Source organism: Psammomys obesus, unplaced genomic scaffold (assembly GCF_907164565.1).
Source record: "Psammomys obesus unplaced genomic scaffold, mPsaObe1.curated_primary_1811, whole genome shotgun sequence".
In the NCBI taxonomy this organism is placed as follows: Eukaryota; Metazoa; Chordata; class Mammalia; order Rodentia; family Muridae; genus Psammomys; species Psammomys obesus.
Genome location: NW_026591598.1, coordinates 10,126,714 through 10,138,743, shown reverse-complemented (window position 1 = coordinate 10,138,743; position 12,030 = coordinate 10,126,714). Strand labels below are relative to the sequence as shown.

The 12,030-nt window shown below is 57.2% G+C and overlaps 1 protein-coding gene across 4 annotated transcripts in view; it reads left to right on the top strand.

The window, feature by feature from the left end:
• Positions 1-398: 398 nt before the first annotated feature.
• The window catches only part of Ptpru (protein tyrosine phosphatase receptor type U), a 74,064-nt gene continuing 62,432 nt past the window's right edge, over positions 399-12,030 (top strand). For all 4 annotated transcript variants that reach the window (XM_055610925.1, XM_055610924.1, XM_055610923.1 and 1 more), the window contains exon 1: positions 399-571. In XM_055610925.1, coding sequence (XP_055466900.1) covers positions 499-571 — 73 coding nt within the window. In that variant the 5' untranslated portion in view covers positions 399-498. The remainder of the gene's footprint in view (positions 572-12,030) is intronic.

The following is a 12,030-nucleotide window of genomic DNA, read 5'->3' as shown; positions in this document are numbered from 1 at the left end:
GCCCAACAACGTTCCTTTGGTAGATGGGGAGTTCTCTATCATTGGAGGGAGGCAGGAATGTAGATTTGGGACCGTCGAGGTAGAAAGAAGTTAAGCAACACAGGGGACAGAGGGGCCAAGTGTCCCCGGGTCACAGCCTCAGAGCGATGAACGCGCTGAGGTTGTCGAGGCGAACACCGGCACCTTCAGATGGGTCTTCTCGACGGGGGGTGCTGGCGTGGGGGGAAGGGCGCGCCGGGGCCGGCTGGTCCAGGGGGCCCCGGGCCGCAGCGCGCGCCGCCGCCAGCAGGGGACGCCTCGAGACCGCGGAACCCGCGCCCGGGGGCCTGACGTCAGCGCCCCGCTCGCTCAGGCTCCCGCTCTGGACTCGGCGCCAGTCCCGCTCGGCGCGGCGCCGCTCCGCTCCGGCTCCCGCTCGCTCCGGGCTCGGGCCCGGGCTCCGGCGGCATCGCCTCCCCGGCGGCGGGTCCCCAGGACGGAGGAAGGGGCGCCCCAGCCATGGCCCGCGCTCAGGCTCTGGTCCTGGCGCTCACCTTCCAGTTGTGCGCGCCCGAGACCGAGACTCCCGCAGGTAAGCGCGCGCGGTCCCCCCGAGCTCACCCCGCGGGCGCCGGGCGGGGGGGGGGGGTCCGGGGACGGCTCGCCGCTCGCGTCGGAGTGCGGGACGCCCGCTCCGGTCGTGTGCCCCGAGTGTGCGTGGCCGCCGTGGCCGTAGTTCTGGGTGTGTGAGCGGAGGTTGCGCGTGTGCCGCGGACGCGAGGGTGCTGGCTGAGTGTCGCCTGCGTGGGGCACCGGGGTGCCCTGGCTCGCCCCCGCCCGGGTCTGTCGGCGCTGCCCAGTGGGTTGTGTGTCTGAGTTTCGGTGGCTTGAGTGGAGTTGCGTCTGATACTGTGTTGTTGCATGTGTTGGCTTTTTTTTTTTTTAATTCCCCAGGCAGGAGTGCTCTGGCTGTTGCGTTCGCGAACCCGCGTGTTTTGTTTATGCGTGTGCGGCGAGGGCTCCGTGGATCCTGCCCGAGCGTGGGCCCAGGAACGTGTGTGTTGTGGTGCGTGTGCAGGCGTGGGAACCGGGTAGGGACCCGTGAGTCTGTGTGCTCTGTGCCCACGAGGGACCCTAGGGGAGTCTTCGGGATGTGCAGCGCTGCGTGGGTCCTAGTGGATGCCAGGGATGCGGGGAATGCGTGTCAGGGAGCGTGTCTGGAGTGGATGTGAGTGTGCTGGTGCGCGTTGGCTGCGTGGCTAAGAAGGCTGCGAGAGTGAGGCGCTCCTGGACCGTGGTAGAGTGTGCCCGGGAGCCGAGGGTGTGTGTGTGTGTGTGTGTGTGTGTGTGTGCATCTGTGAGTGAGTGTGTGTGTGTGTGCGTGCGTTCCCGCGCGCGCGTGTGCGTGGAGCACCCGGCCGGAACAAGTTGTCGCGGCCACATCCCTCGGAGGCTGGGGCGGCCCTGCGGCGGGTGAGGGAAGGGGGTGGGGGGTGGGGGAGACGCGGCCGCGGCTGCCGGCTCCGGCCTTTCGGGCCGGTTGTTGTTTCGCAAGTTCCGCGCGGCGCTGGCTGGCGGCTGCTCCGAGGCGGCGCCAGGGCCGCGGGGCGCCGGGGTGGGGAGGGCCGCGGGGCGCCCTGGGGTGGGGAGGGCAGCGGGGCGCCCCCGGGGGCGACGGGGCTGCGGCGTCGGGGTCCCCGCAGGGCCTGGCCGGAGACCCCGGGACGGCGTCCCCGTCCTGGCTCGACAGAGGCGCCGGGGACGCCGCGGTCCCCGGGGACGCCGCCTGCGTCTGCTTTGCAACTTTGCGCGGCCTCCCGGCCAGGCAAGTGCGGACTGTGTGTGCGTGTGTGTGTGTGTGTGTGTGTGTGTGTGTGTGTGTGTGAGAATGCGTGTGTGGGGCTCCTACTCTGCCTGTGGTGTGATCGCGGGCTTGAGTGTGCTTTGGAGTCTGCTGTCCTTTGGAGGAGGGGTGTGTGTGTGTGTGTGTGTGTGGTGTGGTGTATTCGCAGGGCTGAATGTATGTGTGTCCAAAGCCTGTGCGTCCGTGAGCGCATCGCCTAGTGTGCTGTGCGGACGGTGTGTCGGTGTGCTTGTGTATGTGCGTGGTCCACAGTCGTTTCGTTTCCTGAGGCCTGGACCCCAGGCCTCGGCCCCTCCGGCGGCCGCGCACCAGCTCTGCTCCAGGGTTTCCTCCTCCCCTGGTTCCCCTGGTTCCCCTGGTTCCCCTGGTTCCCCTGGTTCCCCTGGCGTGGGGTAGCTGGGAGCCGCCCCTGGGTGGAGGCAGAGCCGAGACCCGAGCTGCCGCCTGAGCCGGAGGACAGACTCCAGGCCTCCTGCCCTGGACCTGGCCTCCGGGGATCTAGTTCACGGCCCCACCCCCTCGGGGCGTCTCGGGAGCTGGCCTGGCCTGGCCCTGCAGCCTTGGGGCCATGCTGCTCAGCTTCAGTTTTGACCTCCTGGTGACTCAGGAAACCTGAGACCCCTTTCAACCCCTCCAACCTCCCCCTACCTTGAGACCCCTCCCTCAGTACTCCCCCACCCCATCACCTTGATTTGAAAATACACATGTGCCTCAGTTGTCATGTCAGTGGACCATCAGGTTGAAGGTTTGAGAGCGAGGCTTACTGCATGCAGGTTAGTCTCCTTCCCGAGCCTCGGTTTCCCCATCTTCTTCACCATATTACTAAGGATTGATCGTGTGTGATACTCAGCAGAATTAGACCAGAAGATGGGTTGGAGGGGTGTGGCAAAGCCTCAGAGGCTAATTTGAAGCCAGGGGGGGAACCACAGGCTCAAATTTTGCCTCTGCTGCTTGTGTGTGTGTGACCTTGGCTAAGTCACTTTATTTCTAAAGTTCCAGCACCCTTGACACTTTTTACTATTAGAGACTGAGTTTGAAGCTCCGGGCAGAAAGGGAGGGTAGCAACCCCCTGTCCTCAGTCCAGGGAGTGAATTCAGTCCCCTGCCTATGTCCCTAGTCGCCGGTGTGTGTGTGTGTGTGTGTGTGTGTGTGTGTGTGTGTGTGTAGGGTATCTCCACCTGTGCACACCTGGCAGTAATGTATCCCATTGAGTTCTGGCTCAGTCTGTCTCTGGAACCGTGAACGGCAGGAAGGAGGGAGAGGTAGATGCTCAGTGGTTTCAGGTTGGGCAATGAGGGCTCGTCAGGGGGCAGCCCAGCCTTCTCTCTGGGGCTGAAAGAGGGGCTAGGCAGGAAGCAAGGAGGGTGGCCAGATTCTGTGCCACACTTCCAGGCTGCCTCCTGCTTATGTCTGGTGGCAGGGGAGGTCCAGGGCCATGTCCTGCATGCTGGAGGCATACTGTTATCTGTCCTCCATGGTGTCCCCAGCTGGGCTTGGAGCACCTGGATATGGCAGCCGCTGTGACAGGAGGGGCTTTGTGTCTTCCCTTGGTGTCTTGAAGTGTCCTGCCCCATACCTCCTCCACCTTTCCTCTCCTTCCTTGGCCATCTTCCAGGAAGATGGAGGGCAGGAAGGCGAGGGCCTCTTCCTTACAGCGGGGAGTTAGGTCTTTCCTTCTTAGCTCTGTTAGTGTTCTAGCCTGGTCCACGCCATCTTGTTTCGGGATCCTGTGTTCCAGCTAACCTTATTTACCAGTACTCCCTAAGTACCCACTGCTCACTCTCTCCTCTCTGCACTGTGTACAAACTGTGCTTTTCCCCCAGGACTCTGTGATCCCACATCTTCAGATCAGAGTCCCTAGTTTATGTCTCAGCTTAGGAATCACCTCCTCCTTGAAGCCTTCCTTGGTTTTTCTCTGTTTGAGCCCAGGAAAAGGGAAGTAGGTAGGAGCTGATTCAATTTTTACATGATATTGATATTTAGATGGTGATTACAGTCTCTCGGTCCTACCGCCCTCACTAGACCAGGAACCATGAGGAAAGTCACTGCTCACCTTCAAAGACTTAGTCACAGGGCCTGAGCCTCCTTCTCTAAGCAAGTGGATGTGATATGCAAGAATTAACGAAGTGATATAGTTCAGTCCTGTAACCCACGCACTGGGGAGGCCGAGGCAGGAGGACTGATTGAAACTTTGAGGTCGAGCTGTGTTTTCACCGTGAATTCCATGCTAGCCAGGGCAACGTATGGAGACGTCGTCGTACAAAAGAAAAGAAAAGAATGAATGAATGGAGTCAGGTGGGTTCCATTCAGAGCGGGAGACACCAGGTGGGGGCGCAGCGACTCCACTGAAGGCAGAACTGGAAGGAAGAGGTTTTCTTTTTCTTTCCCCCTCGGAAAGAATCTAGAAGATTCTGCTGGTGGATGGTGTTACGTTGTGAAAAGGCCATGTCCGGAAAGTGTCATCTGGGAGCTGTGAGTTAAAGAGATTGAATCCCTGGCAGAGACGGAAGGAAGAGGGCTCTTTCAGGAGGGCCCTTTTCCCCCAGATTCCTGCGGCTGTCTCCCCCTTTCCCTGGCCCCACCCCTGGCAGCTGGCTCGGCGTGTCCAATCCAGAGAGTTCCAGCCTCTTGTGATCAGGGCAACCGTTGATGAGGCTTGGAGTCTCAACGGTCAGCCTGAACATAGGGAGGAGGAAGGATGAGGGCCCAGGCCAGGCAGACAGACGTTCCTTCAGTCCTCAGTCCCGATGTTGGCCACAGCCTTCCTCCTGGATCCTGAGGATCTGGCTGGAGAGAAGAGGGGCCACGATTGTAGAGGTTGGGGGAAGGCAGACAGACACATACAGGTGTGAGCCTGTCGCCTGGGCAGCTGGAGTGAGGTGTGTGTGTGTGTGTGTGTGTGTGTGTGTGTGTGTGTGTTTGTGCATGTGGGTGAAATGGAGGACAGGGGCACAGGGCAGATGCATTGCCTCTCAGGGTGCCAAGTTGTCTGCTGGTCACTTTGGCGTGCTTCAATCGGAGTCTGGAGTTGGGGAGAAACAGCTGCCATGACCCCTGGGAGCCCCCAGCACCTTGTTCCTGGAATGGTACAGAGCTGTCTGGCTGGGGAGCTTCTCTGAGTCTCAGAGTGGGTGGCACCTGCTCTGAGGTGTGAGAATGTTGGGGTGCAGAGGGTGGCACAGCGGCTCTGATCTGCAGGCTGGGGGCCCATGGCCATCAGTCCAGAGCCTTCCACGGTGATGGCAATGTTCCTTCCTCTTACTCATATGTGGCTATTACAGTTAAATTAGGTACCATTAATTAAAACACTAATTTAATTCATCAGTTGCAGTAGCCACGCTTCAAGAGATCAACTGTTACACACTGCTGGTGGTTACCAGCATTTTGGCAAGAGTGGGTGGGGGACATTCCCACACTTGTGGAATGTTCTGTGGACAGTCTAAAACAGTGGTCCTCAGCCTGTGGGTCTCGACCCCCATGGGAGCCTGCATGTCAGATATTTGCATTAGGATTTGTATCAGTAGCAAAGTTGCAGTTATGAAGTGGCAACAAAATCATCTTATGGTTGTGGGGGGGCAGGCTCCCCAACCTGAGGAACTGTGTTAAAGGGTTGCTGCAGCCTTAGGAAGGCTGAGAATCATGGGTCTAAAAAGGCCTGCAGGGCTTTAGTGTGGCCTGGGCCCTGCAGAGGGCGGAGCTGGTGTGGACGGATCCTTGCTCTGCAGCAGCCCCGAACTCCCCAAACCCCAGTGACCTGCATTACGCCCTGCCTGTCACAGCACTTCTCCTCTGCCCTGTGACCAAAGCTAAACCCCAACCCTGACATGGCAGGCCAGGCAGCCCTTGTCCCTAAACTCCGCTCCTACCCTCGGGATCTGCTTTGTGAGCCCGAGTGCAGAAGCCTGTCAGGCCCTTTGATTTTTGCCCACTCTTGTGCCTTTCGCTGAGAGGCTCTTTTCCCTGCATTCCAGCCCCCTGTCAACTGTTGAAGTAAAGCTGCCCTGCTCCCACCCAGGCAGTAGGGTGGCCTTCTCTCTTAAGTCTCCCTTCTTCTGCTGGGAGCTCCCCCCCTCCCCAAGGGCTGAGCTGGGTTTTTGTCATCTCTGGCTCCCTTAGTGGTTTGCAGCAGGTGCTCATGGAGCGTTTGTATTGGTTTGCACCCTTGCGTGTTGCAGGGAAGGCTCAGAAGGGGTGAAGGGAGGTCCTGGGGTACAGAGGGCTGTCAGTGGTAGGCTGATAAGCTTCCTGAGTGGCCTGCAGAGTGCTAAGTGGTGGGGCCTCCTGTGGTAGCCAGCTCCGAAGATGCTGTGCCCATGTGACCCCCGGGGGTCTCGAATAGGTTCCCACCACAAGAAGCCCGGGGCTTAAAACTGGACCCAAAGGGGACAAGAGAAAGGCAGTGGGTGGGTGTGGGCTGTGGCTGAAATTTGAAGGCAGAAGCTCGAGAAAGGGTGGGGGTGAGTTGTGGGAGGTGGTGTCGGGGATAACTATGTAGGACCTCAGCTGGGCTAAAGGGGCAGGTCTGGGGCTGAGGGCACAAGCGGGCACTGGGGGTAGCTGGTGATGGCGGCGTATGTGAGCTCGGGACAGCTGGCAACGAGGCAGGTGGGGTGGGAGGAATGGCTGGCTTGAGGGGCAGCTGGGGGTAAGGAGTAGGCAGATGAGAGGGACGGCCGAGGCACGCATGACGGCAACTGAGAGGTGACAGAAGCCCATCTGGAGATGGGCGAGTCTGAACTGAGAGAGTGGGGTGCATGTTGCTTACAATGAGCATGCGTGTGTGTCTCTGTGTGCGTGTGGATCCTTCTTGTCATGCTGTACACGCATGCAAATAGATGTGTGTTTGCGCCTGGAGTATGATGGGTCGGAACGTGGGCTCTGAGACCACTCCGTCTGAGTTCTCATTCTGCTTCCACCGTTTCTAGCTGTGTGACATCTGGATGGGTAATGAGCCTCTCTGGGCCTTGGAGTGATCCTACTTGGGAAACGAGGGTGGGGATGTTACAGTGTCCAGGATGATTAGCTGTGTTTTATATTTGGACACATTTAGTCTAGAACACATCCTGGTACATAGTGAGTACCATATAAGTGTGAATTATTCTTAAATGTGTGATGTGTGAGCGTTTGCAGGCCTCCCATGTGCTCGGAAAAGTTTCTTCTTGGCTCCTGATGAAGTCCAGGCCTGGGGAGAGGTGATGGCGGTAGTTAGGGGGGGAGTGAGGATCAGGCTTGTTGGGGCTGGCTCTCCTCCTCCATTTGCCTCCTGTTCATCTCACGTCCAATGCCAGGCTCTAATCCAATGGGCCCTCCCTCCATCCTTCCTGTTCTGCCCTATACTGCTCTACCCTGGGCTGGGGACCAGGGGATTCATTGTAACTGTCCAAAAAGATTTTAAGCAGAATTCAAATCCATTGTTTGTCTGCCAGTGTTCTAAGGCCTTGTCAGAGAGAAATACCTGGACGGTGTGCTGGGTTTGGTACCACCTGTCCTGTGGGTGGCAGTTCCTTTATCCTGTGTCCTTGGAGAATCACTGGAAGATGCTGGAGGATTGGGTTGCAGGAGCCCACAGGACAGCGGAAGCGGGCTTGGCCTTCATCCCACAGGCAGGCCAGCCTGGGAGAACTGGAGGCGCTGAATGACACCCCCCCCCCTGCATCCCCAAGAGACTTCAACAGTGCCTTCCCAACATACCCACGCCTGTCCCGCAGTACACAGAGGCCCCATATTTCACCCCTGGCCTGCTCAGGATGAGTGCAATCTGGGGTTTCTGGACCTGGTGTTCCCACATTGAGCAGTGACTCAGCCTATGCTATTCAACTTAGGGGTGCTGTGCCCTGGTGGTGTGTGGGTTCTCCGTAGTTCCTTTGTCCTCTGTCCTGCAGCATCCTGCCGATCAGAGCCTCCATCCTGCGGCTGTCCTGCCACGCACTTTCCTTGTGGCTCTCTCCCCCGGTGTGGTACTCACTCTGCTGCGTACCAGGGTTACATTGGGAAGGCAGCTTTTTTGGGGGGGTGTCTGGGTAGAGGACCTCCCACAGCACCACGCCTGGGATCAGCGCGTGTCTTTCTGCGGCCACGTGGCGTGTTTACATTTAAAGCAGTCTGTCGCGTCAGGCATGTAGACTCACCTGGGCTTTGCACAGCACCTCGTGGCAGCGCACTGCCAACGCATGGTCTCCTGCCACTATACTGTATGTTGGCACCACTGTTTTTTTTTTTTTCCAGTGGGCATCTGCACTGTCTTTGTCTGTGGACCCTTCTATTTCTAGGCACAGCTCCCTTGCATGCTGCCATTGTGTTTCAGGAGCATAGGACGCATGGCCTCACGGTTCTGCTGGTTCACCGTACCACCGTGGATATGTATCCAACAGCCCAGCCCCCACACTGCACCACAGCTGCCCTGAAACTGCCCCGATGTCATCTCAGCCTTTCCCTGGGTGTACTACAACGGGGGTGTCCGTGTGTAGCCCCGGGTGGACCACGTCTCTGTGTGTCCTCAGTGCGGTGCCTCTCTGCATCATATTGCACGTGATTTGGACGCTCTTTGCTGGACTTGGGGACAGCTTGAGGTTGGCATTGCTTATGAACAGCACAGGACTGCCACCCAGAGAGTCAACCTTGTCATGCATCTGTTCTCTGTGGGGTTGTGTTGTGTGCCTTTTCCCGGGGGGCGGGGGAGGGGATGCGAACAAACATCTATTCACCCCACAGACCAAAGAAGCCATTTCGTCCAAGTCTAGTGTGGTGCGCTGAGCTTTTAGTGGGGCTTCTTTCAGGAACACCGGTAGTTCAAAGGCAGCTGCGTTTAGGAAAAGCCCACCGCAGCATGGGGATGAGTCTTGAAAGCCTCATCCCTGGCAGCTTGCACAGAGCCTTCTCTCTCCAGGAGCTGTTACTGCTTACATAACCTTGGAGAAGGTCTCGTGAAGCCTGTGCCTTCCCAAGCTTCTGGAACCTGCTAAGTTGCGTGACTGTCTCCTCTCTCCTCTTGTCAGGAGGGGATGTTTCCATTGAGAGGAAGTGGCATCCTGCCAGGTTGTGAGCGCTCCGCTGAGTTTCCAGACCCGGAGCCCTTGAACCGAATCCATTGTTCCACAGGGCATCATCATGGCGCTTCGATTTTGTGCCACCTCTCACCCATCCCTGGAGTCTGCACACACCCAGGTCCCGAGGGTTGCATTTAGTTTCTGTTCAGGACTAGGTTGCCACCACTGCTGCTTGGTTCTGGATCATGTTCCATCTTTTCCTTCCTGCGCCATTGGACCAGCCCGCATGCCGGTGCTGGGAGGACCGTGTCTAGGAGGAGGCTCCTGTTCTGTGCCAGATCCTACGCTGGCGTCTGGAGCAGAAAAAGGGCTTGAGCTCAACACCCTCCATTCTGCCACACCCCCATGTGGTGACATATACCCAAGACGGATGTGGTTCCACATCGCACAGCCACTGACATGCCTAGCAGATGTCGGTGCTGGGGGCTGTGGTGCTGTGTTGCCCTGCAGCCTTGCACAGAATTCCGGGACTCTGTCTCTTGTGCCCTGTATCTTCAGCACGCCCCATCATAGCGGCACATGGCCCTCCCTCTCCCTGGGACCTGTGCCCACCTGTACTGCTTTAGCTCACACTGTGTCTCTATCTGGCTCCAGTGCAGGACATTTTTCCTGCTTCTAGGAGATCTCTGTGCTCTGCCCTCTGTACTTCTGCACAGTGAGACCCCTAGTCTTTTACCTCTGGGGTCTAGTCTTGGCCTGTCCATACAGCATCCGTCTGGTCGATTCTGGAATTCACGGTCTGTGTTGGCCATGGAGATGAGAAAGGGTCTGCTGCGAGTTTCGCCATTGCATATGGCTTTCTTTCATACTCAGGAGATGGCAGGATGTTGGCATTGCCAGGTTTTGTGTCGGCTCCTTATGTGGTTCCAGCTTTCTCTGCCTGTGGCCAGCCCTTGGTGGTCTCCTTGGTTGCTGACCTCTGCATGGTTATATTTTTGCTACCAGCCCTACTGTGCTTTCTGTCAGTCACTCGGGGGTTCTGGCAGTCAGATCTGGGATGTCGGACCTCTGTTTGGCTGTGTTGGCCTAGGGTTAGGTTATGGTCACATTCTTGAACTTAGTGCAGCTGGTTGAAGTTAGACCAGTTGGGGTCTTGGTGTTAATAAGTCTGGGCACAGTTGGCCATCTACACACAGGGCTTGGGGATGGGGTTCAAAGTCATAAGAGCCAGTCCCTGACTTCGGGAAGGGAGGCGATAGAGAGTTAAGCAGGCCTGCAGTGCCGCCAGTGTTGAGGTGGAGCACCTGGGACAGGGCTAGGTTGGGTGAGAACGTCCAGGGTTGAGTTCAGTGACCTAGAAGAGGGAGGGGTGATGTCTAGGCTGGCACTGTCGTTGGGATCGTATATAGGGTCCCAAGTCTACGGTTGTGTTGTGCCTGGCAGTGTGAGGTCCCCGCCTGCCATATCTACAATCTGTCCAGAGAAATTCTGTTTCCTCTGGGGCTACCCCTGGGAACTGGAGGTTTTGTTGACATAACAGAGAGAATAATAAAAAAAATCTCATTGCAAACAAGCTCTGTTTACTCGGGTCTTCAGAACACGGTTGCAGGTGCAGTGGCCAAGAGCACATCCCTCATCTGTCCTGGCTAGCGGAGGGCAAGCTGGCGCACCCCACACACACGGACACACACACCAACTCTTCGTGTCCTATACAAACACTCTCCCCCAGGCCCATGCCCACTGTAGAATGCATCTCTGTGTCTCTGCTCATAGGTGTATTCTGTGAGCCAACTTCACATTACTCCCGAGAGCCCATGCTGGCAGGTACCCAGGCCCTCCTGTGCACATCTTTCCCCCATGACACCTGCAGTTGTTGTTATTAGTATTACCGTTGGTTTATTTGAGACAGGGTCTCGTGTAGCCCAGCCAGGCCTGGAACTCATTTATTTATGCAGCTGGAGATAACCCCAAACTCCTGATCCTCTTGCCTATTCCTCCGTCTCACAAGTCCTGGGATCAGAGGGGTGCACCACCACACCTGGCATTTGTAAACTCACACACCTGAAGCCAGAGTCATAACCCCTGTTCTTACTTCATAGCTGAGGAGCTGAACTGGGCCTGACCTAGTGACTGGACCCAGGGCTGAGGCCGGCCGGCCAGAGTTCAGTGAGAAGGGTTCATGCTGGATGGAATCAGTCTGATAGGTCATCCTGACTGTGGTCTGAGAAGGCAAGTCCCAGGCTAAGTCCTGAAGAGACTCAGGGGCACAGCGAGACTAAGGTGCGGATTCCAGGCTATTAGTTGAGGGTTTTGTACCAGTGGTCCTCCTCCCAGCTAGGTAAAACACACACACACACACACACACACACACACACACACACACACACGGCGGGGGGGAGGGGACCCCCTAGGGGGACCCCTCCCAGGCTCCTCCTCTAGCGGCTGCTGGTCTCTGACATCATCCAGCCCAGAGCCTGCGGATAAGCCATCCCCCCTTCTTCCCAAATTGTGGTTGACGGTTGCTCAGGCAACCGCCTGGCCAGATTGGGGAGATTAGCAGAGGAATGTTGCTGGGCCAGTTGGAGCTGAGTCTGGGGGAGCACCGGGGTCTTCCACTGATTCAACCTGAAGAGCTCTCTACAGAGATGAGGTCCGCAAAGAGGGGCCTTGTCTTCTCTTCCTGTTTCCAGCTTAACTTTGTACCTTGGCCTGGACTTAGACTGGACTTGAGTTGGGCAGGAGAAACTGTGTGTGTGTGTGTGTGTGTGTGTGTGTGTGTGTGTGTCTGTGTATGCACTTTATTGACTGAAATGTGTGCTATTCGTATTCAGGATGAGACCTCAGCACCCCCCCCCCTTTTTTTTTTTTTTTTTTTTTTTTTTTTTTTGCTTTGTTCTCCGCCCCCCCCCCCCTTTTTTTTTTTTTTTTTTTTTTTTTTTTTGCCAATTTCTGACAGCAGGCTCCAGGCCATTTGGTAGCTTCGGCCCTAGTTCCTGCCTGACCCCCTTGTTCTCCAGAAAAGCCACCAGCTTGCCCGGCATTCTTTGTTCCAGCACCTTCTGGGGCTCCCCAGTTCGGCTCGAGGTTCAGCGCCTCACCCTGGCATCCAAGGCTGTTTAAGAACTGTCCTCAGCCTCCTGTTTCCCATTATGTCAGCCGGCCTGAGCCCCTCCCTTTGCTGGGGACCAACCGGGCTACCTT